General features: G+C 45.9%; 1 protein-coding gene across 3 annotated transcripts in view; it reads left to right on the forward strand.

The window, feature by feature from the left end:
• The first annotated feature begins 403 nt into the window (after positions 1-403).
• Positions 404-24,800, forward strand: part of LOC115466737 (keratin, type II cytoskeletal 8-like) — a 35,096-nt gene continuing 10,699 nt past the window's right edge. Inside the window, exons 1-5 of one of the 3 annotated variants that reach the window (XM_030198200.1) lie at positions 404-843; positions 9,463-9,671; positions 21,230-21,290; positions 21,433-21,528; positions 22,246-22,410. In XM_030198200.1, the coding sequence (XP_030054060.1) occupies positions 505-843; positions 9,463-9,671; positions 21,230-21,290; positions 21,433-21,528; positions 22,246-22,410 (870 nt within the window). In that variant the 5' untranslated portion in view covers positions 404-504. Of the gene's footprint in view, positions 844-3,045; positions 3,457-9,462; positions 9,672-21,229; positions 21,291-21,432; positions 21,529-22,245; positions 22,411-24,800 lie in introns of those variants that run through there. The other 2 variants (XM_030198201.1, XM_030198199.1) reach the window with 2 other exon arrangements.

A 24,800-nucleotide genomic window follows, 5' to 3' on the forward strand; every position in this document is an offset into this window, starting at 1 on the left:
GTGTTCTGTCACTTTACTATAAGTGCCGAGGTGCAAAACTGTCTACACAGTGTTGTATAAGTTAATGACAGAAGCGATCGGACTCCTGAAACCCCCTCTATACGATATTTTAACTCAGCACTACTTCCATTTTCACTACGAGCTGCTAACAGGAGTTTCATACCATATTCCCCCCACACCAACTTCCTGACAACCCACAGTTACCCTCTCCATTGCAGATAAAGGTAGAAGGTCTTTTTTTTTTTTTTATTGGACTAGTCAGGAAGGCGAGCACGGTGCCTGGCTCCCGGGTCAGCAGGGGGTTAAGCGGGTGGAGCGGCAGATGCCAGCCGGGCAGCTCCTCCTCCTCTCCCTCGGCCACTCAGGTGCGGCAGTCATCTGATCACCCCTCACCACCCCCTCCCTCTGTACAAAGACCTCTCCCAGCCCTACAGTGTACTCACGGTATCCTACAGCGCCCGATCCCCCGTACAGTCACCGAATTCAGTCTATCCTCTCTCCAGCATGTCTCTGGTCACCAAGAAAGTGCAGTACCGGATGAGCAGCAGCGGTCCGCGCCCCGCCGGGGGTTTCAGCAGCTTTTCGTCCAGCCCGGCCATCGGCAGCAGGGTCAGCACGGCCCCGTTCGCCCTGAGCACCGCTGGCAGCAGGTATGGGAGCGGCTACAGGCTTGGCTACAGTGGCCCGGCTGCGGGCGCCGGGGGGATCACGGCGGTCACCGTCAACCCGAGCCTGCTGGCCCCCCTCAACCTGGAGATCGACCCCACCATCCAGCACGTGAGGACCCAGGAGAAGGATCAGATCAAGACCCTCAACAACAAGTTCGCCTCCTTCATTGACAAGGTAGGAGCGGGGCAGGGGGTGGGGTAACTTTGCACCTGTCACTGCGTGCAAACTCGTGGATATCCCTAACGGATAGAGTAGCGGCTCGAAGGTGTGGCCTTCCTCTTCTGGCTTTATTTATTGCCTTACAACCCTGTTGAACAAGGTTCAGTCTGGAATAAAGTTGGAGCAACTATATTTGAAGTTGAATGTTACCAATATGTTGGTGCAACCCATTCTCCAGTTTTCTGTCTTAATGCCCGCTGATTTTGCTAGTGAACTTAAATGTTTATCCATAATGTGGCAGATTTTTTTCCCTCTTTCTTTTAAACATGGCTCTCTGACCTTGTTCAAACTCAGACTCCCTATGACATAGGCAGTCGATCAAAGTTTGCAACAGTTTGCTTGGGATGAGGAGCCGATCCGAAACTACAGCATGGGACAGCAGGCCTGCCCTTAAGAAATAATCCTTTCAAAAGGCAGCCATTAGCAAACGGCAGACGTGATCATGCCAACAGGAGGTGAAACAGGCTAGGGAGCTGTCTCGGGTGATTTTTTTGCCTTACTGTGAAACAGCTTGGTTGGTCTCATCTCCATCCTCTTTTCACCTTAACATATTTGAGCAGCCCCTATGCACCTGGAAATCTCAGGGATCAGTGAACACCAATTATTCTGATTGGTGTCGTCCCTAACCATAAATATATAATTTTAATAAATATATTTTAGTCAAGATGCAGAGATTTCAGGAAGCTGCCTGGAGGAATGGTTTAAAAACGAACATTTTCAGTTGTGCTTTTCAAGGGTACAGCGCTGCGTACGTCTTGTAGCGCTATAGAAATGATAAGTAGTAGGAGGAGTGAAGCTGAAATCAGAGCTTGCCTTTTTCCATTGCAGCTGGCTTTTATGTGAGTGATAGCTAGTAACTTACCCAGGTTGTGGTTTCCAGTTAGAACTTAGGACTGGTCAGCATGGACTAGGGGCCCAGCTTACTGGTCCTGGACAACCTGTACATGAGATTTGCATTCTTCTCTGGCTGCCAACCCCGCAGTTCGTTTCCTGCTTGGTGGGTAGGGCAAAATGGAAGCTGCGGCTTGGAGTTCAGTAGTCCGGGATAAGGACAGGGGCAGGAGCGTTATTAAGTTTTATGACATGGTGTAATTGACTGCTTAGTGTTCTTAAGGTAGAAAAGATTAAACACAATTTTTCAAGGAAAATTTGTGACCTGTATATAATCTTCCTCTTCTCAAGTAAACCTATAAGCCATTTTGGATATAGGGGTATGTCCTGAAACCTCCTGTTTATCTTGACTAGGCTGTAAACTAGTAGAGGCTGTCACCAGTGTGTGTATCGTCTCTAAAGCGCACATCTAAAAAGGCTATAAAAGGAAGATAGATTTCGTATTGCCCATTAAAATTATTTTACTTTCAAACATGTTAGCTGATTTTTTTTCTTTTCTATATAGTTGATGGGTCAAATACAGCTTCCGCTCTGGGAAGAAGTTCGATTATAGGGAAGTCTCTTTGCAGCTTGCACCAATGTGGCTTCCCTGCCTTACAGCAAAAGTAACTGAAAGCGAAATGTTAATTCGCCTAGTCAAGCACAGATCATGGCTCTCTGGGGGAGGTGGGACCGTGTGACTGACAGACAGACTGCTGCCTGCCCCATCAACCACACGTCTTTGACTGTCCTTTGTGCTTTCACACTTCATTTGCTTTGCGTTTTTATGCGAGCTCTTATGTCACCTGTTGCAGATATTATCTTCTGCCACTTTACTGTAAATGCTGAGGTGAAATCTATAGCGCTGTATAAATTAATGACAAGCGACCGTACTCCCTCAGCCCTCTTGATCCTAGACTAGTACTTTCACTTTTTCCCACAAGCCGAGTAAACAGCTAACACAGGATTTTATTTTACAAGTGGCGAGTATTTCATACCAAATACCCCCACCTGTTAACAGCCCACAGCTACCCTCTCCATATTGAAGATATAAAGGTAGAAAAACAGTTCTCTTTTTTAAAATTTGGACTAACTCAGGTCAGGACAGGAAGGCGAGAGCGCAGTACTTGGCTGCTGAGCCAGGAAAGGGTTAAACGGGTGGAGCAGCAGGTGCCAGCCGGGCAGCTCCTCCTCTCCCCCGCCCGGCCTCGGCCATTCAGGTGCGGCAGTCATCTGATCACCCCTCACCACCCCCTCCCTCTGTACAAAGACCTCTCCCAGCCCTACAGTGCACGCACGGTATCCTACAGCGCCCGATCCCCCGTACAGTCACCGAATTCAGTCTATTCTCTCTCCAGCATGTCTCTGGTCACCAAGAAAGTGCAGTACCGGATGAGCAGCAGCGGTCCGCGCCCCGCCGGGGGTTTCAGCAGCTTTTCGTCCAGCCCGGCCATCGGCAGCAGGGTCAGCACGGCCCCATTCGCCCTGAGCACCGCTGGCAGCAGGTATGGGAGCGGCTACAGGCTTGGCTACAGTGGCCCGGCTGCGGGCGCCGGGGGGATCACGGCGGTCACCGTCAACCCGAGCCTGCTGGCCCCCCTCAACCTGGAGATCGACCCCACCATCCAGCACGTGAGGACCCAGGAGAAGGATCAGATCAAGACCCTCAACAACAAGTTCGCCTCCTTCATTGACAAGGTAGGAGCGGGGCAGGGGGTGGGGTAACCTTGCACCTGTCACTGCGTGCAAACTCATGGTTATCCCTAACGGATAGAGTAGCTGCTCGAAGGTGTGGCCTTCCTCTTCTGGCTTTATTTATTGCCTTACAACCCTGTTGAACAAGGTTCAGTCTGGAATAATGTCGGCAGCAACTATATTTGCAATTGAGTTACCAGTATGTTGCAACCCATTCTTTTTTTTTTTTTTTTTTTAAGTAACAAAACATGTATACAAAATGTTTCATCAAAGAAATACATTACATGCGCCAAATGAATAGAACTATAAAATAAAGTTATGGAAAAAACATTACTAAGTAAAAAAGGGAGATGCTATGTAGAGACATAATAAACTGGTAGTTTTCTGTAAATAGCAAAGTATATGAGTAGATGTAAGACACTGGTTGCTTTGAGCCTTTTATCTATCCACACATATAATGTCAATATGTATCCAAAGGCAGGGCCGGTCTTAGGCAGAGGCGACCAAGGCGGCCGCATAGGGCCCCGCGCCTAAGGGGGCCCCGCTCTGCCTCCGCTCCGACCTCCGCTCGCCTCAGATGACCGTCCGCATCATTCATGATGATCTCGCGGCTCGGCCACTCCACTTCTGGGGAAGGGAGGTTTCATGATAGCATTGTGCTTATTATTTCAATCAGTTTTTTTGTACAAGTTTAGCTTTTTTTTTTTTTATTACATTTGTACCCCGCGCTTTCCCACTCATGGCAGGCTCAATGCCATTTGTCTTTATTTGAAATTTCATAAATAAAAAATTTTTCTAAAAATGGAATAATCTTATCAATGGGGTGGAGCTAGGGTGGGGCGGAGCTAGGGTGGGGCTAGGATGGGGCCCCACCAAATTGGTCTGCACAGGGCCCCGCACTTGCTAAGACCGGCCCTGTCCAAAGGTTTCCATGTCTGAAGAATGGCTTGTAGGTTACTTGTTTTTTTTTTTTTTTCCAGCAGATTTTAATTCAAATTTTATCAATAGAAATCAAACAAAATAAAACATGGAAAAGAAAATAAGATGATACCTTTTTTATTGGACATAACTTAATACATTTCTTGATTAGCTTTCGAAGGTTGCCCGAAGGGCAACCTTCGAAAGCTAATCAAGAAATGTATTAAGTTATGTCCAATAAAAAAGGTATCATCTTATTTTCTTTTCCATGTTTTATTTTGTTTGATTTCTATTGATAACCTTTAAGAGTGGACTAACACGGCTACCACACCTCTGTAAGTCAAATTTTGAAATCGTACATACTGTGTTCCACCAGAATGTAAAATCTAACATGTTTGCATTTTTCCAGTTGCCTAGAATCATCTGCAGGGCAAGGGAGATTAAAATATCAAAAAGCTTGAGGTCTGATTCTTGCACATCTAACTGAGGTTGTGTGGAAGGTTGGTGTATCAATTGAGAGCTTGGTTTGACAGTGAAATATAGCTTGGATGTATTTCCAAATTTGCATCCAGAATAACTTAATCATTGAACCTAAATATATCATATGGGTTAATGTACCTTCGGATTTGGTACAGTGCCAACAAGAGTTGTTAGGAGAGAGACCCGCTTTCCACTTTTTCATAGGGGTTCAAATTGCCCTTTGTAGTAGAAAGTAAAGGGATTGCACAGTCAGGGCCGGTCAAACCCAGTAAGCGGGGTAAGCACCGCAGGGGGGCGCCTGCCTTCAAGGGCACCGCTGCGGCGCCATACCGCGCTGCCCTTGGGGGTTTAAATCTTTAATTTACCTCCGTCCCAGCAGCCGCGTCATTTGAAAGCCCTGCCCGTCTCTAGCCTTCCCTCCCTTCGTGAGTTCATTCCGCAGAGTCCCGCCTGATGTCATTTCCTCAAGGGCGGGACTCTGAGGGAACAAACTCACGGAGGGAAGCCTAGAGACAGGCAGGGCTTTGAAATGACGCGGCCGCTGGGACGGAGGTAAATTAAAAAAGACTTAAACCACACAGGGTGGCAAGAAGAAAAAGGGGGGGGGAGAAGAGGGCGGGCAGGTGGCCATAAATGGGAGGGGGAGGGGGGCAAAAGAGAATCGCTGGACAGGAGCAGGGTGGGAGAAGAGAGAAAGGAGATGCTGGGAGGGGGGGCGCCAACATAGTCTGCAGGGGGGCGCCAGATACCCTAGGACCGGCCCTGTGCATAGTGCTGGTGGAATGAGTTGGCCTATTTACTTTGAATTCAACCCATTCTTTATGTCTTAATGCCTGCTGATTTTTAAGTTAAAACTTTTAGAAAACATAAAACACATTTAACAATAGGACAAGGATGGATGTCACAGAACAGAGGCTTTTATCCATGTTGGAGTGTGACAGATGACTTATTTCTTTTAAACACGGCTTTGACCTTGTTTAACACCCATAGGCAGTCGACCAAAGTTTGCAATAGTTTGCTTGGGATGAGTTCCAGGCACTCTCCATGCATAGGAGCTGTTCTGAAACTACAAGGGAGAGCAGGCCTATCCTTAACAAATAATCCATCGAAAAGGCAGCCATTAGGAAACTGAAAATCTGATACATATTAAAGCATGCAACAGGAGTTGAAACTGGCCACGGAGCTGTCTCACAAGCTCATTTTTTGCCTTACTGTGAAACAGAGCTTCTGTCTAGGTAGTCGCCTCCCCATCCTCTCTTCACCTTAACATATTTTAGTAGCCCCAGTGCACCCTGAAATCTCAGGGATCAGTGATCACCAATGATCCCACAAGATCTAATTTGTGTCCCTCCAGAATTGTAATATTTTTAAAGTTAATAAATAAATATATTTCAGTCCAAAGTGCAGAGATTTTTAGGAAGTTGCCTGGATCAGGGAAGGAATGGTTTAAAACAAACATTTTCAGTTTTGCTTCTTGATGGTTTGGTGTGGAGGAGTGACACTGAAATCAGAACATGCCATCGACCCTTTCTCCACTGCTGCTGGGTTTTATGTGAGTGATGGATAGAAAGCCTAGGTTGTGGTTTCCAGTAAAGACTGGTCAGCGTGGACTAGGGGCCCTGCTTACTGGTCCTGGACAACCTGTACAAGAGATTTTCATTCCTTGCTGGCTGCCAACCCTGTAGTTCTTTTCCTGCTTGGTGGGTAGGGCAAGATGGAAGCTGTGGCTTGGATTGTAGTAGTCTGGGATGGATTTTGTGCATTGATGTGCCCATTCTTACCGATAGCTGGAACTTGCAAACTCACTCCAGACTGGTTCTATGATATTTGCAATCTGTGGAGCTTATGGTGCTATACTGTAATACCTGTTGTCTATTCCTTGCATGAAAAACAGGGCAGTCCTGCACTTGGGGGGAGGGGATGCAGTTTAAAATGAAAATGATACCCAAAATTGAGATGTCCCAGGACTGATCTGCTGAAATGTTTGTACTTAAAGTGTGGTAGGGGCCAGTTGAAGGAGTGTTGTTCTAAAAAAAAAAAAAAATTATTACATGTTTTAACTGGCTGCTTAAGGTACATACGATTAAAAAATATATATTTTTTGAAGGAAAATTTGACCAATTTCTTTCCATTTCCTCCTTTAATTTTGCTCTGCCCCACAACCAGAAGATAGCTTGATATTTATTTTCTAAAGCCTGGCTCATAAATGACATTTTGTCAGCATTAGGTGCAATTATTATAATGGTAAGTTATCAGTTTCACAATTTGTCTGTGTTCATGATGACTTTTTGTGTATACAGAAGTCACATTTTTGAACACCTCCTGATACCCAGCAAATGCAGAGACGCCAAGGGTGGCCCATCCCAGTGCTGGAGACTTACCACCGCAATGCTGGAGATTGAAGACCAATGTGTGAGGTTTTTCTCTCGGGCCCCAGCCGTGTCTAAAACTAGTTCTGGAAGATACTCGTTCCAAGAACTGACATATTCCAATCAATAAATAGAAAATTAAAATTATTTTTAATACCCTTGTTATATGGTCATTTCATTTTTCTTATTGTATTGGTCCTATTCTCTGGTTTCTTCTCTTGTCAGAGTGTCATTGCCCATTTGGCAGTTCATTACTCTCTATCTCCACCATCCATATTCTCCCTATCTATCTGACCCAGCATCACTCTTGTGTTCCCGCCATGTTGAGCATCTCCCATCTCTGTGTCTCTATTCCCCCCTCCTCACATGCCACCATCTGTCTCTTTTCCTGCCCTCATGTCCTCTCCTGTCCAGTATCTCTCCCCCTCTCTTCCCTCCTGCCCCCCCTCAGGGGTCCAGCAAGAGTTCCTCTCTTCCCTTGCTCCTATTCTGTCTTCCCTTTGCAGGACCAGCACCTCTCCCTCTTCCTTCTTTCCCCACATGTTCTCCCCCCCCCCCCCACCAAAGTCCAGCACCTCTTTTCCTCTCTGCATCCTCTTTCTTCCTCACCCCCCTCATTGGATCTTTCTGTTAAAGTACTTCTACCTGTCCTAGGCCCCCGCCAGCCCGATGCAGTACCTCTCTCCTTCCTTGTCTACACTGATGCAGCACCTCTCTCCCTCCTTGCTCCCCACCCCCCACCGATGCAGCACCTGTATCCCTCCTTGCCCACTCTGATGCAACATCTCCCCCCCTCCAGTTACAATGCCCTGGTGTTCTAGGGTAGGTCTAGCAGCAGCGATCCCTAGTCACTGCTGCCCGTACCGGCTCCGAGGATCAAAATGGCAGCTGCAGCCTTTCATGGTATCTCATGAGAGTTCGTGGGCCTCATTTAGAACCATGGACCCGGCACAAGAAGCAGCGATTGGAGGGATCACTGCTGTCCAACATACTCAAGACCACAAGGGCATCGTTTGTGTAGGTCTGGGAACTCCAATATGTGAGAAGAGGGGGCTTTGGTGTGTGAGCTGGAGTCTGGGGCTAAATGCATGTGTCCGAATGTGTGTGACTTGGTATATCTGCAAATGACAAGGCCTATTACACTCTTCTCTGTTGAACAGTGTAGATCTTGTTTTACCAAATGAACACAAAACTTCCCTTGCCTAACAAACACCAGCTCCTGTCTATCCAGGACTGAGATCTCCCTCAACTAATAATCACATCTTCCATTCAGTGAATGTTAACACCCTAAATGTATATATGGCACTCAAATAGGTGGGAAAATGTGGGGTACAAATGTAACAAATAAATAAAATTGCTTGCTCAAATATCAGCATGCACCCAATTTGCGCACACAGTTTAATTGATAAATGAGCCAATTAGCGCTGAATTCTCAGCGCTAATTGGCATTAATTTAAATTTGCATGCACATGTTTAGGTGCCAGGATTTATGCGTGGATCCAAAAAGGGGGCACGGCCATGGGAGGGTCATCAGCAGATCAGGGGCATTCCTGGAATTTGCATGCAGTTTTACTGGATAAGGGAGATCCACGCCTAATTTAGGCATGAGAATTTACACCAGGTTTTAGTTGGTGTAAATCCTCATGCCCAAAATTGAGCGCGAATCCCAGTGCCAAATGCTGTTCTATAAATGGCACTAATTTTTGTTGGCGCCAAGATTTGGGTGCCATTTATAGAATTGAGTCCTATGGGGGAATTCAGTAAAGGCGCTGGGATGATGGCGTATTAAGCTTTAATTCTATAAAGGCAGGTCTTCGTGGACTGTTTTTGTAGAATACTAGCTTAGTATGCAATTTGCGCCTAGCTTAATCGTGAGCACTTACACCAGCCAAAGGCTGATGTAAAAATTCATGCCCGACTACTGTCAGGCATGCCCTGTAAGACTCCTCTTCCCACCAAGATCTTTCTTACCCATTCAATGAGATCTACTGAATGAATAGATCAATTCCTCCTTTTCAAATAAAGAGACATGGAACACCAATGACATCCTTCACCCTGCTTGATAAACACTAAGAACCCCAGCATTCCTGGTGGGCCCAAAAACCAGGTTTGGCAATCTAACCCAGTCTCCCAGAATTTTATTCATTTTGAAGTGACTTGTGTAGTGGTGACTAGTTGTTCAATCCACCTTGTAATGAAAATGCTGGATGCTACAGGCTGAAATCTTTACCTCTTCCCATAGGTCCGCTTCCTGGAGCAACAGAACAAGATGCTGGAGACCAAGTGGAACCTCCTGCAGAGCCAGAAGGTCACCAAGAGCAACACAGATGGCATGTTTGATGCCTATATCTGCAACCTCAGGAGACAGCTGGATGCTCTGGGGCAGGAGAAATTCAAATTGGAAGCTGAACTGAGTAACATGCAGGGCCTAGTTGAAGACTTCAAGAACAAGTGAGTTCAGAATTCAAGCAGTGGTTTGTCAGAATTTACAGAACTGCCAAGTTACTCAGTTCCAGGAGGTACATTATTTTGTCAGTCTTTGATGTAAACCTACATCCCAAAGCAGTGTAGGATTTGTAGTTTCTGATTCTACCCTTTGAAATCAGTGCTGCTGCTCCCAAAAGGCATCAGAAATCCAGTATTGGTTTTTAATCTCCCTTCTGGAGCTGGGTAACTTGGAAGATATGAGTTAATGATCTTTATTTCAGTGACAGGTTAGATTTACATCCCAGTTGTGCAGGTTTCACAAGGCTGTGGAGTGTGCCACATGCTTCTTCAGTTTGACTTGGGCAAATGTTAAATGTTTCCAGCTCAGTTGGCAGCAGCGCTGGGATCTAGCACCATAACCTTTAAGGATAAAGAGTTGTTCTCTCCCCCCTCCCCCATTTTATATCTCCTCCCAGTTTAATTTAATCCAGCAGCATTCCTTGGCTGGGAACCATGCCCCAGAGTTCCTTCCAAAACTCTACAGTTCTGGGTCATAAATCCAGCTGCTAGGTGTTACCATTGTGCTTTGACCATTTCCCTTCTCCACCTCCTGGACACTGAACGCTGCCTTTGTGCTAATCCTAGCTAACCTGGGGAACAAAAGACCCCAGCCAGGAATTTACAGTAACTCAAATTCTGCCCCAGGACTTCTGAGGTGGAGGACCAGCCCTAAGTAATGGGCTTTTGTTAAACTTCTTCAATGTTGATTCTCATCAATTAAATGGTATATAAAACTTTTAAATAAATGAATAAACACAGTACAAGCAAGGACAATACAACCTAACTTGCTTGGCATGTGACAATCCCTCAAAGTCTATAAAAATGGCGCAAGCAAATTTGGGCACGCACCCAATTTGTGCGCATAATTTAATTACATAACGAGCCAATTAGTGCCAATAATTGGCTTTTTAACATGCAATTATTGGCACTAATTAGAACTTGCGTGCATAAATTTAGTCATGGGATCTGCACCTAAAGTTTACGCATGGCCAAAAAGGGGACATGGAAATGGGAGGGTCATGGGTGTTTTGCAGTGGATTGGGGGTGTGGTTTTCTTACACGCAGAATTATAGAATATGGGTGCTTCGCATTGTAAATCCATCTCTTCACTACAGGGCCCTTTTACTAAAGAATGTTAAGGTGTAATGCGCGGTTAGTGCGCCAAAAAAAGGCTTACTGAATTTTGCTGTAATTTGCCTATTAGTATGCATTAATTATTTTCCTTTTAATTTTTAAAAACATACGAATTGCCATACTGGGTCAAAGCACTGGTCCATCAAGCCCAGTATCCTGCTTCCAGTGGTGGCCAGTCCAGGACACAAGTACCTGGCAGAAACCCAAACGGGGCATTCCATGGACATGGAACAACAGTTTTCTGATTAGTGCACAATAATTGAATAACTGAACTTAATTCAGTTAATCGCCTCATAAATAGGAGATGGGCAGTGCAGCTACGTTAAGTTTTGCAAGTCCCATGCACTAATAGAAAAATTAGCATAGGGCCTGTAAATGAACAATTGTTTAAAAAGCCCTAAATATTGCCGTGGAAAATCTGAGTTTAACGCACAGGAAGTTCCCGTGTTAAAACTCATTAAGCCCAGATCTTAATGCCTTCTAGTAAAAGGGCCCCTACATTTGATAGTCACCCAGTCCCTTAAAGAAGCTTTTAAGTGACATGCAAGAAACCAGTGCTTTCCCTGAGAATTCCAATTTTTAAAAATTTCAAACAAAGAAAAAGTATGATAAGATCAAACCTATTCACTAGGGGGACTATTTAACAAAACAAAATGTCGTCAAACATGATGAAAACCTAAAGAGGAAACTTGATTAATTTTGAATGGGAAGCCATTCCAGAATTTAGTTGCCTGAAACCTAAAAGAAGATTTAAAAAAAACCTTTAAATGTGATTCCTCTAATCAGGGGGAATTCAAGTAGACAACAATTCAGGTGTTCAAGCAGACAATAATTCAGGTAGTTCTCAACCTATTTTTCAGTCTGGACACATCTGATGGATGTTGCTCGCATACACAATACTGTATACATGACTCCCACAGACCTTTGGTCTGATGTGGAGGGGCATAATCTAACGGAAACGCCTATCTCCATGGGCGTTTATCTCCGAGAACGGGTCCATGAATGGGCGGGCTGAACCGTGTTTTCGAAAAAAATGGATGTTTTTGAGCTGGGCGTTTTTAGTTTCATTATCGCTAAAAAAAACAAACGCCCAGCTCAAAAACATCCTAATCCGAGCCATTTGGTCGTGGGAGGGGCCACGATTCGTAGTACACTCACCCCCCTGATATGCCAGGACACCAACTGGGCACCCTAGGTCAGTGCGGTGGACTTCAGAAAAAGCTCCCACATGCATAGCTCCCTTACCACGGGTGCTGAGCTCCCAACCCCCCTCCCCCAAAACCCACTACCCACAAATGTACAACACTACCATAGCTCTTAGGGGTGAAGGGGGCACCTACAAGTGGGTACAGTGGGTTTTGGAGGCCTCCCATTTACCAGCACAAGTGTTACAGGTGGGGGGTGGGGTGGGCCTGGGTCCACCTGGCTGAAGTGCACTGCGGTAACCACTAAAAGTGCTCCAGGGACCTGCATACACTGCAGGCCTCTAGGACTTGTTGCTGCTATATAACATTGGCACACCAGTTGACACCTGAAGACTAATCTCTCCAAAAACGTCCTTTATTGGAATAACCGCCTTTACTCACAGTTAACTGCAGATCAGAGGTTGTGCCCCACTGGCAACGAGTCTCCCTGGTACTGAGATGAGCAGTAGGTCAGAGCTGGCAGAATGCTGTACAATGCCCTCTTTCAGCCACATTCAAGGGAAGAACTAAGTTCTGTAACGTGGCTAACACAGGAAAGGGAACTAAAACTGGCTTACAAAAATGGCTACTACCGCATGGACTACAACAGGAAACACAACAGGGCACACTCTGACCCAGTAGGCAGGGGGAAAAGCACCATGGGAGAAGAGCCTACCATCTACCAACATCGTGAGACTGTAACACAAGCTAATGAAATCATGGAGCCCAATACCCTACACCCACCACAATGCAATGCTGATGTGACCCTGTACTGCATCCGAGAGCCACATCTGACCCAGGGAAAGGCTGTGACAGGATCAAACACATTCTGCTGTCATGGAGGTGGGTACGGCATTTGAGACTGGCATACAGGCTGGAAAAAAAGTTTTTAAAGTGGGGTTTTTTTTGGTGGGAGGGGTTAGTGACCACTGGGGGAGTCCGGGGAGGTCATCCCCGATTCCCTCCAGTGGTCATCTGGGCAGTTGGAGCACTTTTTTGGGACTTGTTCGTGAAAAAAAATGGGTCCAAAAGAAGTGACCCAAAATCGCGGTCAAAACGCCTTTTTTTTCTTAGATTATCAGCTAAAGACGCCCATCTCTCCTCCGCTGATAACCACACCCCAGTTCCGCCTCCACCACGCCTTCGACATGCCCCCATCAACTTTATTCGTTTCCGCGACGGAGTGCAGTTGGAAACGCCCAAAATCGGCTTTCGATTATACCGATTTGGGCGCCTTTGCGAGACAAACGTCTATCTCCCGATTTAGGTCGCACTATAGGCATTTTTCTCTTTCGAAAATAAGCTGGATAGTATGGCAGTTCTTATGAATTAAATGTAAAGATGTTCTGCATCCACAAAAAGGAATAAGAAAAAGAGAGGGTCCAAAGTAGATCAATCAATCAAAGCAGAACGAAAAGCACAGAAAGACCTTCAGGAGCAGGGCAATGGGAAAAGACCCAATTCTTTATTAGAAGGACTAAAGAATGACATGGGACAGAATGAACTGGACTGTTTGAGTAATGCAGACAACGATATTTTGATTTTTTTGGAAAAAGAAGCAAACCTGCTGGCCAGAACTAGCAAAATTTGCATAGGGGATCCTCTACATTCCTGCTACCAGCACATCTCCTGGACCGGATGGTATTCATCCTAGAGTACTGATAGAACTGAAAAACGAGCTTGCGGAGCTACTGCTAGTGATATGCAACTTATCCTTAAAATCGAGCGTGGTACCGGAAGATTGGAGGGTGGCCAATGTAACGCCCATTTTAAAAAAAGGCTCCAGGGGAGATCCGGGAAATTATAGACCGGTGAGTCTGACGTCGGTGCCGGGGAAAATGGTAGAGGCTATTATTAAAAACAAAATTACAGAGCACATCCGAGGACATGGATTACTGAGACCAAGTCAGCATGGCTTTTGTGTGGGGAAATCTTGCTTGACCAATTTACTTCAATTCTTTGAAGGAGTGAACAAACATGTGGACAAAGGGGAGTCGGTTGATATTGTGTATCTGGATTTTCAAAAGGCGTTTGACAAGGTACCTCATGAAAGGCTACAGAGGAAATTGGAGGGTCATGGGATAGGAGGAAATGTCCTATTGTGGATTAAAAACTGGTTGAAGGATAGGAAACAGAGAGTGGGGTTAAATGGGCAGTATTCACAATGGAGAAGGGTAGTTAGTGGGGTTCCTCAGGGGTCTGTGCTAGGACCGCTGCTTTTTAATATATTTATAAATGATTTAGAGATGGGAGTAACTAGCGAGGTAATTAAATTTGCTGATGACACAAAGTTATTCAAAGTCGTTAAATCGCGACAGGATTGTGAAAAATTACAAGAGGACCTTACGAGACTGGGAGACTGGGCGGCTAAATGGCAGATGATGTTTAATGTGAGCAAGTGCAAGGTGATGCATGTGGGAAAAAAGAACCCGAATTATAGCTACGTCATGCAAGGTTCCACGTTAGGAGTTACGGACCAAGAAAGGGATCTGGGTGTCGTCGTCGATAACACACTGAAACCTTCTGCTCAGTGTGCTGCTGCGGCTAAGAAAGCAAATAGAATGTTGGGTATTATTAGGAAAGGTATGGAAAACAGGTGTGAGGATGTTATAATGCCATTGTATCGCTCCATGGTGCGACCGCACCTTGAGTATTGTGTTCAATTCTGGTCGCCGCATCTCAAGAAAGATATAGTAGAATTGGAAAAGGTGCAGCGAAGGGCGACTAAAATGATAGCGGGGATGGGACGACTTCCCTATGAAGAAAGACTAAGGAGGCTAGGGCTATACAGCTTGGAGAAGAGACGGCTGAGGGGAGACATGATAGAGGTATATAAAATAATGAGTGGAGTGGAACAGGTGGATGTGAAGCGTCTGTTCACGCTTTCCAAAAATACTAGGACTAGGGGGCATGCGATGAAACTACAGTGTAGTAAATTTAAAACAAATCGGAGAAAATTTTCTTCACCCAACGTGTAATTAAACTCTGGAATTCGTTGCCGGAGAAAGTGGTGAAGGCGGTTAGCTTAGCAGAGTTTAAAAAGGGGTTGGACGGTTTCCTAAAGGACAAGTCCATAAACCGCTACTAAACGGACTTGGAAAAATCCAAAATTCCAGGAATAACATGTATAGAATGTTGTACGTTTGGGAAGCTTGCCAAGTGCCCTTGGCCTGGATTGGCCGCTGTCGTGGACAGGATGCTGGGCTCGATGGACCCTTGGTCTTTTCCCAGTATGGCATTACTTATGTACTTATGTACTTATCTAAGAAGACATCTTCTATTGCAGGGAGGACTGTGGAAGACAGGAGAGCTAGACTGAATCCTGAGATTGTTGATGACTTCTTATTCATCCACAGATTAAAAAATCATTACAGTGCTTCATAGGGCATATTTCTATACAGAACGGGTTGTGTTTTGTACCCCTTGACATTTTAACAGGGTGGATTAGGATTCTTTGGGGTAGTAGAAATCGGCTATTGTTGGGGTTGGAAGGGTAGAGGGTGGTGGTGAGGGGGGTTATTATAAGTTGCTCATTGTTATTTTAGTTTTCTGTTTGTGATTTATAAACAACAGTTGCACAGCATATTGATCCTTTTTATACTTTAATAAAAATATTTAAATATAGAATTATTTGTTCGAGGCTTCTACAGATGAGGACAGAGCCCACGGGGATGGGGCGGGGACAGAACCTGTGACTACACCTGCATCGGGTTGCATAAGTTTGCAGAATTCTTTGCAAAGCAGTAACAAATCTGCTTAGCTATACAGAAGAATGTGCTGTAGATACAAGCCTGCTGGTAATATCAGAATATACATTGTCAGGGAGTATGAAAAAAATAAGCCGTTGGTGGGGTTTTTTTAGAGCATTTTTAGCATCCACTGGACTGAGACACTTACCTTTTTCATATGCCCTGACAGCATATACTTTGATATTACCAGCAGGCTTGTATTTGCAGCATGTCCTTATTTATAACTTAGCCCTTTTATTGGCAGATTTGTTAGAGTTCTGCAAACTTATGCAACCCCTTATGGAATCGCATTAGTTTGCAGGTCGGGTCGGGTCCTTCTAATAAAGAATTGGGTCTTTTCCCATTGTCCTGCTCCTTAAGGTCTTTCTTTGCTCTTTGTTCTGCTCTGCATCCACAAAAACTGTGCCTCCCCCCCCCCCCCCAAAAAAAAAAGGTACAGATCTTAGCTGGCACATTTATTCCATAGCAACATAAACGCTCTCCACTTTCACATATTGTGAAATACAAAACCTGCAAAAATTCTAACTCAAAGTATATGTAGCAGTCTTAAACCATACAACAGTAGCACTAATTCCTATGATTCAAACATTAACCCTACCTAAGAACAAGCAGCAGTACAAATATTACATGGGGCTCTGGAACAACAACACACCAACTACTGATAAAACAGAACAAGTAGACCACTAGAGTTCTACTCAGAAACTACTTGCAAACAATAACCACACTTTGGTCACACGCAAAATACAAACAGACCTTCACCAAATACCCACAAGGGATCACAAATTAGAAATAAAGTATGAAAATGATTTCAAGAAGGGGGGGAAGGAGAAGGAGGGAAAGGGTGGTGGGAGTTGTTGAAGTTCTTTATAGCTTACCTGAAACGTTTGAACTGTTAATTGTGTATTGTGCATTTCTTAACATAAAAAAATCAATAAATACTTAAAAAGGAAAGAAATATGAAGACAGAAATTGAATTGGGAACCCCAAGAAGTCAAACTAAGTGTGTACCACAACATAGGAGAAATAAAACAAATACATTTCCTCTTGCACTGAACAAAATACTAAAACATCTTTGATAAACATTTCCCAAAGTTAACATATTTCATCTAATAAATTCAAAATAAAACACTTTTTTTTTCTTCCTTTGTTATCTGGACATTTTATTTTTCCAAGTATGTTGGTCCCAGTTTCTCTTTTCAGCTTTCCTGTCTGTTTTTGCTCTCTTTCCAGTGGGCGATTTGTTCTTTCTCCACTTCCCCTTCTTCTTCCATTCCCATAGTTCATCTACCTGTTATATTTCCTCTCTCTCTAATGTCTGCTCACTTAAATTTCAGCCTCTCACTCTTCAGTCATCCTCATTTATTTATTTCACTTGCTTGTCAGTGTTCCATCTCCTCTCACCCGTTAACTTTCCTGTCTCACTCCTTCCCCGGCCTCCTGTTTCTTTCTCTTTTCCCCTCTGCTGATTATTACTACCTTCTGTACTCCCCATCCTCCTCTCACTCATCTCCTTGAGAACCCTCATGGTCTATCCCACATGGTTCCACTATGCTAAACATCTCCCTTCCCCCCTTGTCACACCCTTGTAGCCCAGCGTCTCCCTGTCCCCCTCTCTTATCCACCCCTATAATCCAGGATTTCCTTGTCCCCTCTTGTTCTCCTGTCCCCCTATAGTCCAGGAACTCCTTATCCCGTCACCCTTCCCCTCCACTTCTATGGTCCAGCAACTCCCTGTCCCCTATCCCTTCCCTTTTATGGTCCAGCAATTTCCAGTCCCCTCTCTCGCCCTACCCCTCACCTCCCTTGAAAAGGAGCCGCTTCAAAGCTCAGCAGGGCAGTATCTTGGAGGGGAAAGTGGCTGCAGGAAGCTCAGCCTGGGGACAAGAGACAGTGACACAAATCCCAGTTCTGTGCTCCTTCTTGGGTTGTGTAAGTGGCAAGCTGCTCAGCAGAAGTGAAAGCCTTTTAAATGTGGTTTACCACCTACACAAGGTGGGAAGGAGCATGGTATTGGGGTTTCTGTAGCCAGCATCTTTCCCTCTCTTCTCTCCATCCCCCACAGTCCAGGATCTCTCTCTCCCTCCCTCCCTTTATGGTTTGGCATCTCTTTCTCTCCCCAGTCCCTCCATAGTCTGACATCTACCCCTCTCTCCTTTCCCCTTCCCTCCTCCCCATCACAGGTGCAGCACTTCTCTGCCCTCCTCCTTTACCAACCCCCTGACGTGATTGCAGCCCCTCTCCCTCTTTTTCCCTCACCCCAGTGAGTCCAGTACCTTCCCGTCTTCTTCCCTCAGCCCCTCCCCATGCGTCCAGTACCTCTTTTTCCTTCTTCCTCCCTTATACCCCCCATGAGTCCAACCCCCCCCCCCCCATGAGTCTAGCAGCTCTTCTTCTTTCTCTTTCAAACCCCGTCCCTGTGAGTCCAACACCTCTCCTTCTTCCTCCCTCAGACCCCCCTGTAAGTCCAGAACCTCTCCTTCTTCCCTCAAACATCCTCTTTGTCTACCACCCCTCAACCCCCCCCCAACCTTGAATCCAGCCTTTCCTTTTTCCTTCCTCAAATCCCCTTTCTGTGAATCCAGTACCTCTGACACCACCTCGTGAGTCCAGCAGCTCTCCGTCTTCCTTCCTCAGACCCACCTCTGAGTCCAGCATTTCCCTCTTATTCTTTCATCCTCCCCCTGCAAGTCCAGAACAAATTAAAAAAAAAAACATTATTAAACAAAACCCTTTTCCTCTTTCCTTTGCCCCTCCCCATGTCCACCGTCTTCCTTCTGCCCCCTCAGACCTCTTTTCTACCCTCAGCCCCTCCCCCCTGTAAGTTCAGAACTTTTCCCTCCTTCAACCCCCTCTTCCCCAGTCCGGGTCTGGCACCTGTCCCTCATCATCACTCAGCCCCTCCCCCCAGTTCATCAAACCTTGTTTGTGCTGGCAGCAGCAGCCATAACATGCTGCGTGGGCCAACCCAAAGCTTTTCCTCTGCCACAGCCTGCTGTCACTTGAACAGGAAGTTGCATCAGAGAGGCAGGCCACGGCAGAGGAAAGACTTCGGGTTGGCCCAGGCAGTGTGTTGTGGCTGCTGCTGCTGCTGGCACAGATGAGGTTTGACGGACGTGGGGCTGGGAGAGGATGAAGGACAGATGCCGGACCCGGGGAAGGAAGGGAAGAAAGCAACCAGGCTGTAACTTAAAAACAAAAACCCCACTGCTCTGTGTGCTGGCCTTTTGAAAACATCTGCTCTAGATAAATCTTTAAAAGATTCAAAAATATTAAAGCCATACAGGCTACCTTAAAAAAAAAACAACCTAGCCTGAATTGGCAACCAATACAACTTCATCATCTGTTTCTCTCTGTCTCTATCTGTAGGTCCAGGAATATTTTTCAAATCTATTTGTGCTGGGTAAAATTTACTCCTCTGTGCTTATAAACTGTCACCTCATATCCCGAAAGGGCCCCTAAGGTCTTTCCTATGTTTGTGTATTTTCTTGTGCTAATGCTGCCAACTTTTCCATGTTCATAATTTCACTGGCCTTGGTCACACAGGAGTGGGAAGGAGATTGGGGAAGGGTCTGTCATAACAATACAGTAGACTTTTTTTTATTTTATTTATTTTTATTTTATATCATTTATACCCCACAATTTCCCACCACTGGCAGGCTCAATGTGGCTTACAACATTTAGTTAACAAACAGGAAAGTACAATTAAAGGAAAGTGATATGTGGGGCGGAAAGGTTCAGGGTTAAGAGAAAGTAGTTAAGTCCACAAGATCTTTTATAGGAGTTGGAGTCCAGGAATCACAGAGGCAGGACGGGATCTTTAGGGTAAGCTTGTTGCTGTCAGTGTATTTTGTTCTTGTTTATAATAGTTTAAAAATATTATTATTAAGTTATCTCTTTAGACTAGAGTAAGGGATAATGAAATTATATATAGGTTACTGTATCTTGCTCTGTGCTATCTAAATAAGTCGGCTGGTAACACTTTAAAACTTCCCCCGCCCCCATTGCTTTTGCACAGGAGTTGAAAGTGGTAACATAAGTGAATTTACATTTTAGACAAGGTTCAGAACAGAAAAAAAACAGAGCTGTGGAGTCGACTTCGACTCCTCTGTTTTTCTACTATCCAGCTCCTTCTCTAACTCCTACTGATATTAGGGTTTAACTTTTTTTATTCTGGATCTAAAGTATTGGTAAATATATTTACCTGTACTTTAGATCCAGGACAAAGATATCCTCTATAATAATTCTCACCACCAACGTTCTAAAGTAGCTTCCTGTGTCCGTGGCTCCTGCAGTTGCAGAGCTAGGCCCCGTAGCCAGGCTGATGTCACTCACAGCTGATTCCCAGGCAGGGGGAGGAGTGGCGCATTACCCATGCCCCTCCCCCCCAAGCACATCACCCCCCCCCCCCCCCCCCCGGCACATCAACCCCCTCACCACCCGCAGCTGCAAATGGTAATGCTGTCTGGCCGCTGCTGCTTCTCCTGCTGAGCAGCAGCGGCCGCTACAAAAAACCCCACCCCCACCGCAGACAACCCCCCCCCCCCACCCATATCAACCCCCTTGCCACCTGCAGCTGCAAATGGTAACGCTGTCCGGCCGCTGCTGCTTCTCCTATTGAGCAGCAGCGGCCGCTACAAAAAAGAAAAAAAAACCAAAATGTTTTTAAACTTGAAACGCGGCACCGTAGACAGCCATCTGGCATTGGCTGTCATCTCTGCAGCCGCTCCTCCTCTTGCCTTCACGTCACTGCCCCTGGAGTAGGACCCCGGAGGAGCGCAGCGATGTGAGAGTGGAGAGGAGGAGCGGCTGCAGAGATGACAGCCAATGCCAGATGGCTGTCTACGGTGTCGCGTTTCAGGCTTAAAAACATTTGTTTTTTTTTTTCTTTTTTGTAGTGGCCGCTGCTGCTCAACAGGAGAAGCAGTAGCGGCCGGACAGCGTTACCATTGGTAGCTGCGGGTGGCGAGAGGGTTGATGTGCCCGGGGGGGGAGGGGCTTGGGTGATGCGCCGAGGGGGGCAGGGGGGAGGGGAGGGTCGCTGGACATGGGTGGCTGCAGGGGGAGAGGAGGGTCGCTGGACATGGATGGCTGGAGGGGGGCAGGTGAGAGGGAGGTGGGGAGGGGTCCTGAGACCAGATGCGTGGCTGCAGGGGGGGCAGGGGAGACAGGAGGGTCGCTGGACATGGGTGGCTGCAGGGGGGGCAGGGGAGAGAGGAGGGTCACTGAACTTGCCTGTAAAATGCCATCAATATGACAATGGCTTCTATTAAACTTCCAGTATAGTTAATTTACACATAATGACCAGTGTCTCAGTCTCTAGTGCAATAGCATCTAAATTAGTTCTTGTAGGATGAGTATCCTTTTTTTTTTTCTTTAGTCTCAGGATGTTGACCTCAAATGTTGGTTCTCATCAAGAACTCGTCTGAGAATTGATGTTTCTCTTTCCCATTATCAGGTATGAAGATGAAATCAACAAACGCACTGAGATGGAAAATGATTTTGTCCTCCTGAAGAAGGTATTAAAATTTCATATATGCATCCTGCTGTCCCTCTCTATTCACTTTTAGGCACTTAGGTGCTCAGCATTTTTTCCCATAACCCGTCAGGCCTAAAGTCTGTTAAAACTAAAGAATGAAGTGTGAACTGGGTTTTTTCTAGGATGTGGATGAGGCTTACATGAACAAAGTACAACTTGAATCTCGACTAGAGGGCCTAACAGATGAGATCAACTTCTTACGACAGCTTTATGAAGAAGTAAGGAAATGTCATTTGTCTGTCTTCCTTTCTCCTCCTCCATGATCTTTAACTATCATATAGTATTCTTACAGAACTGCTAGCCATCACTTTTGGAAGAACATGTTCTTATTTGGGTACAGCAGTGGTGTGCTGGAGCAGGCTCTCACAGGCTCGCAAGAGCCGGTTGTTAAGTTTTTAAGAATTTTGGGAGCCGGTTGTTAAAGTAGGGCCCTCCATGGCTATTTTAACAACTGGCTCCCAAAATGTAGGCTTGGGCCCCCTGCTGAATTCTCTTTTACTTTGCAGGTGGGGATGTTGAGCCCTGCCAGCCAAGTAAATAGACTGCTGCTGCTCCCCACTCCTTGTTTCCAGCTCTGAGCAACAGGCTGGGACTTCTCCAGCATGTGTGAGAAGTTTCAGCATGCTGCTCAGAGCAAGACGTTGGGAGTGGTGGCAGTCCATTTACTGGCTGCCAGCAAAGGTATGCCTAGCGTGCCCCCACGAAGAGAGGGAGGAGAGAGAGGCAAGTGTTGCTCCCCCCCCCCCACCCTGGCTACTCCTGGCCCTTCCAACTGCAGAGCTGGCTACGTCCGGAGAAAGAGCCTGTTGTTAAAAATTTACCAGCACACCCCTGGGGTACAGTAAATACTTTTTATGTTCTGACACTCCAAAGATCATCTTGGCTGGCGGCCATTTTGAGAGACCAGCAGTAACGGTTGTCTCCTTATTACCCAGGAGTTACGTGAGCTTCAGTCACAGATCTCTGAGACTGCCGTGGTCCTCTCTATGGACAATAACCGTAACCTGGACCTGGACAGCATCATTGCTGATGTCAAGGCCCAGTATGAGGACATTGCTAACAGGAGCCGAGCTGAAGCTGAGAAGATGTATCAAATTAAGGTAAGCAGGAACTGCTCTTCACTTGGTCATGCTGTTGGGGGCTTTGCGCCACAGTAAATTTCTTACTAAACCAAATCATACAGTCTTAAAACAGAAGTGCCAGTATTCAAAAGCACTTATCTGGTTAGCAAGCACAACCAGATAAGTGCTGGTGAGAGAGATATTCAACAGCAGTAATCAGATAGTGCTACTGAATATGTCCTCTGACTGCCTTGGTACTACCTGGACAGTGCTGAGGCGGTCTGTCGGAGTTGGAGATTATCTGGTTAGCAGCTATATTCAGATTGCTAACTGGATAACTATCCTTAGCAAAAAGGCTGTCCTAGCTTTATCCAGTTGGCTGTCCGACTAGCAGTCTGAATATGGACACAAGTTGGATAGCACTGCTTGTTACCACAGAAACTAGATATTTAGCACTGGCCAGTATGCAGATACCAGCACCGAATTTTTTATATAATTTAAACTATGGCAGTTGGTGTTTTCAAAAACTCTGACCATCCCTGGCTAAATATTACCCCCAGAGCTTCCTGTGGTTTAGCTGCTTGTCCTACAGAAATGTTCTATGAGGTGGATTCTGGGAAATTGTGATCTTTGGTATCATAGTTTTCACTAACACTGGAATGAGTATACATTTTATAATTTATTTTTCTGTGACTAAAGTTATTAATAATATCTCTGTGCTATGTAGACTTCTAAAGCCAAACTGAGAAGAGTTCAGGATATCACATTTGTCCAGAAATCTAAACAACTGCTGCCCTACTAAAGCAGTGGGCCTACCCACTTTAGTATCAGTCCCACCCAAAACTGTCACACCCTTGCTATGTCTGGTAGCAGGGATCCCCAAGGTCATCCAGCTGAAGAGGGCCTCATCTTGTGGTCAGAACACTTTGCAGTCAGTGGCACTATCTATGGGCCGCCACACTGGCCCCCTGCACATGTTCAGTTTTCAGGCATTCGCAAAAACTGAGCATGCGTGGGGGGGGGGGGGCTAGCAGGGGTTTGGGGCTCCTGTCAGCTCAGGTATTTATAATTTGAGTTAGGGGTCAGGGGGAGGAGAGTGTGGAGAGCACTGGTGGGGCAAAAAAAAAGTTTTGTTCCCACCCACTTGGGGCTCAGGCCCACCCAAAATTGCACAATTGGCTACACCTCAGAGCTAAAGACTCAACTAGTTTAGTGATCGGTGGAATGTTGGCTACAGGCCTGTAGTTGCTAGATTCTGCCATAAGTACATAAGTAATGCCACACTGGGAAAAGACCAAGGGTCCATTGAGCCCAGCATCCTGTCCATGACTGCGGCCAATCCAGGCCAAGGGCACCTGGCAAGCTTCCCAAACGTACAAACATTCTATACATGTTATTCCTGGAATTGTGGATTTTTCCCAAGTCCATTTAGTAGTGGTTTATGGACTTGTCCTTTAGGAAACCGTCTAACCCCTTTTTAAACTCTGCCAAGCTAACCGCCTTCACATTTAGCTTTGTGGATTTTGGGATGAATGTTAAAATATCACCCATCAACAGTTGAAAATAATGAACGTGCATGATACAATTTACAAAGAAGGAAATCATTGAGTGGGATCTTGCCAGGTATTTGTGACCTGGATTGGCCACTGTTGGAAACAGGATGCTGGGCTTGATGGACCTTTGGTCTTTCCCAGTATGGCAATACTTATGTACTTATGAGTGATCTGTTGAAAAAGCCTGACCCCTAGCAGTAATATTGAGGTATTACCACTAGAGGTCTTGGCAACCATTTTGAAGGCCAGGAGGACAAAAGACAGGAGCAAATGACATCCCTGCCCCACTAGCCACCATGGACCCGCGGTAATACCAGGATCTGGGTTGGGAGACTTGCAGCATGAGGGCTTTGGCCCTGTAGGGAAGGGGAAGTCTGAGGGAGGCTGCCATATGAAGGGCTATGCCCACAAGTAAGGGCCTCCCCTATCAAGGGGGGGGGGGAGGGTGGCTGTGCCCTCTAGGGTAGGGTTTTGGCTGATGCTAGGAGGGGGGGGGGGCCTTATCATGTGATGTTGGAGAGTGAGGGTTTGGCTGATACCGGGAGGGGGATCCTTGTTGAGTGATGCCAGAAAGTGAGAGTACAGTTGATTCCAGGAGGAAGCCTTGTCAAATAATTCTGGGAGGGTGAGGGTACTGTGATTGGGGAACTTGGGATAAGTGCAAATGATGTAATGGATGTGCAGTTTTGGTACTGTCATGTCTGTGGTGTAAAGTTTCCACCAGGATGCGGTAGTCTGACATGTCCAGATAGCGGGATTATCAGAGTTTGTTTTCTGCATGCCTGAATGTGTGAAATGTGTGCTCCTGCTGTACATCATGGCTGCAGGGACATCCATGCAGGCATTTATTTAGAAGAGGATCTACATTGGGAGATC

Source organism: Microcaecilia unicolor, chromosome 3 (assembly GCF_901765095.1).
Source record: "Microcaecilia unicolor chromosome 3, aMicUni1.1, whole genome shotgun sequence".
NCBI lineage: Eukaryota > Metazoa > Chordata > Amphibia > Gymnophiona > Siphonopidae > Microcaecilia > Microcaecilia unicolor.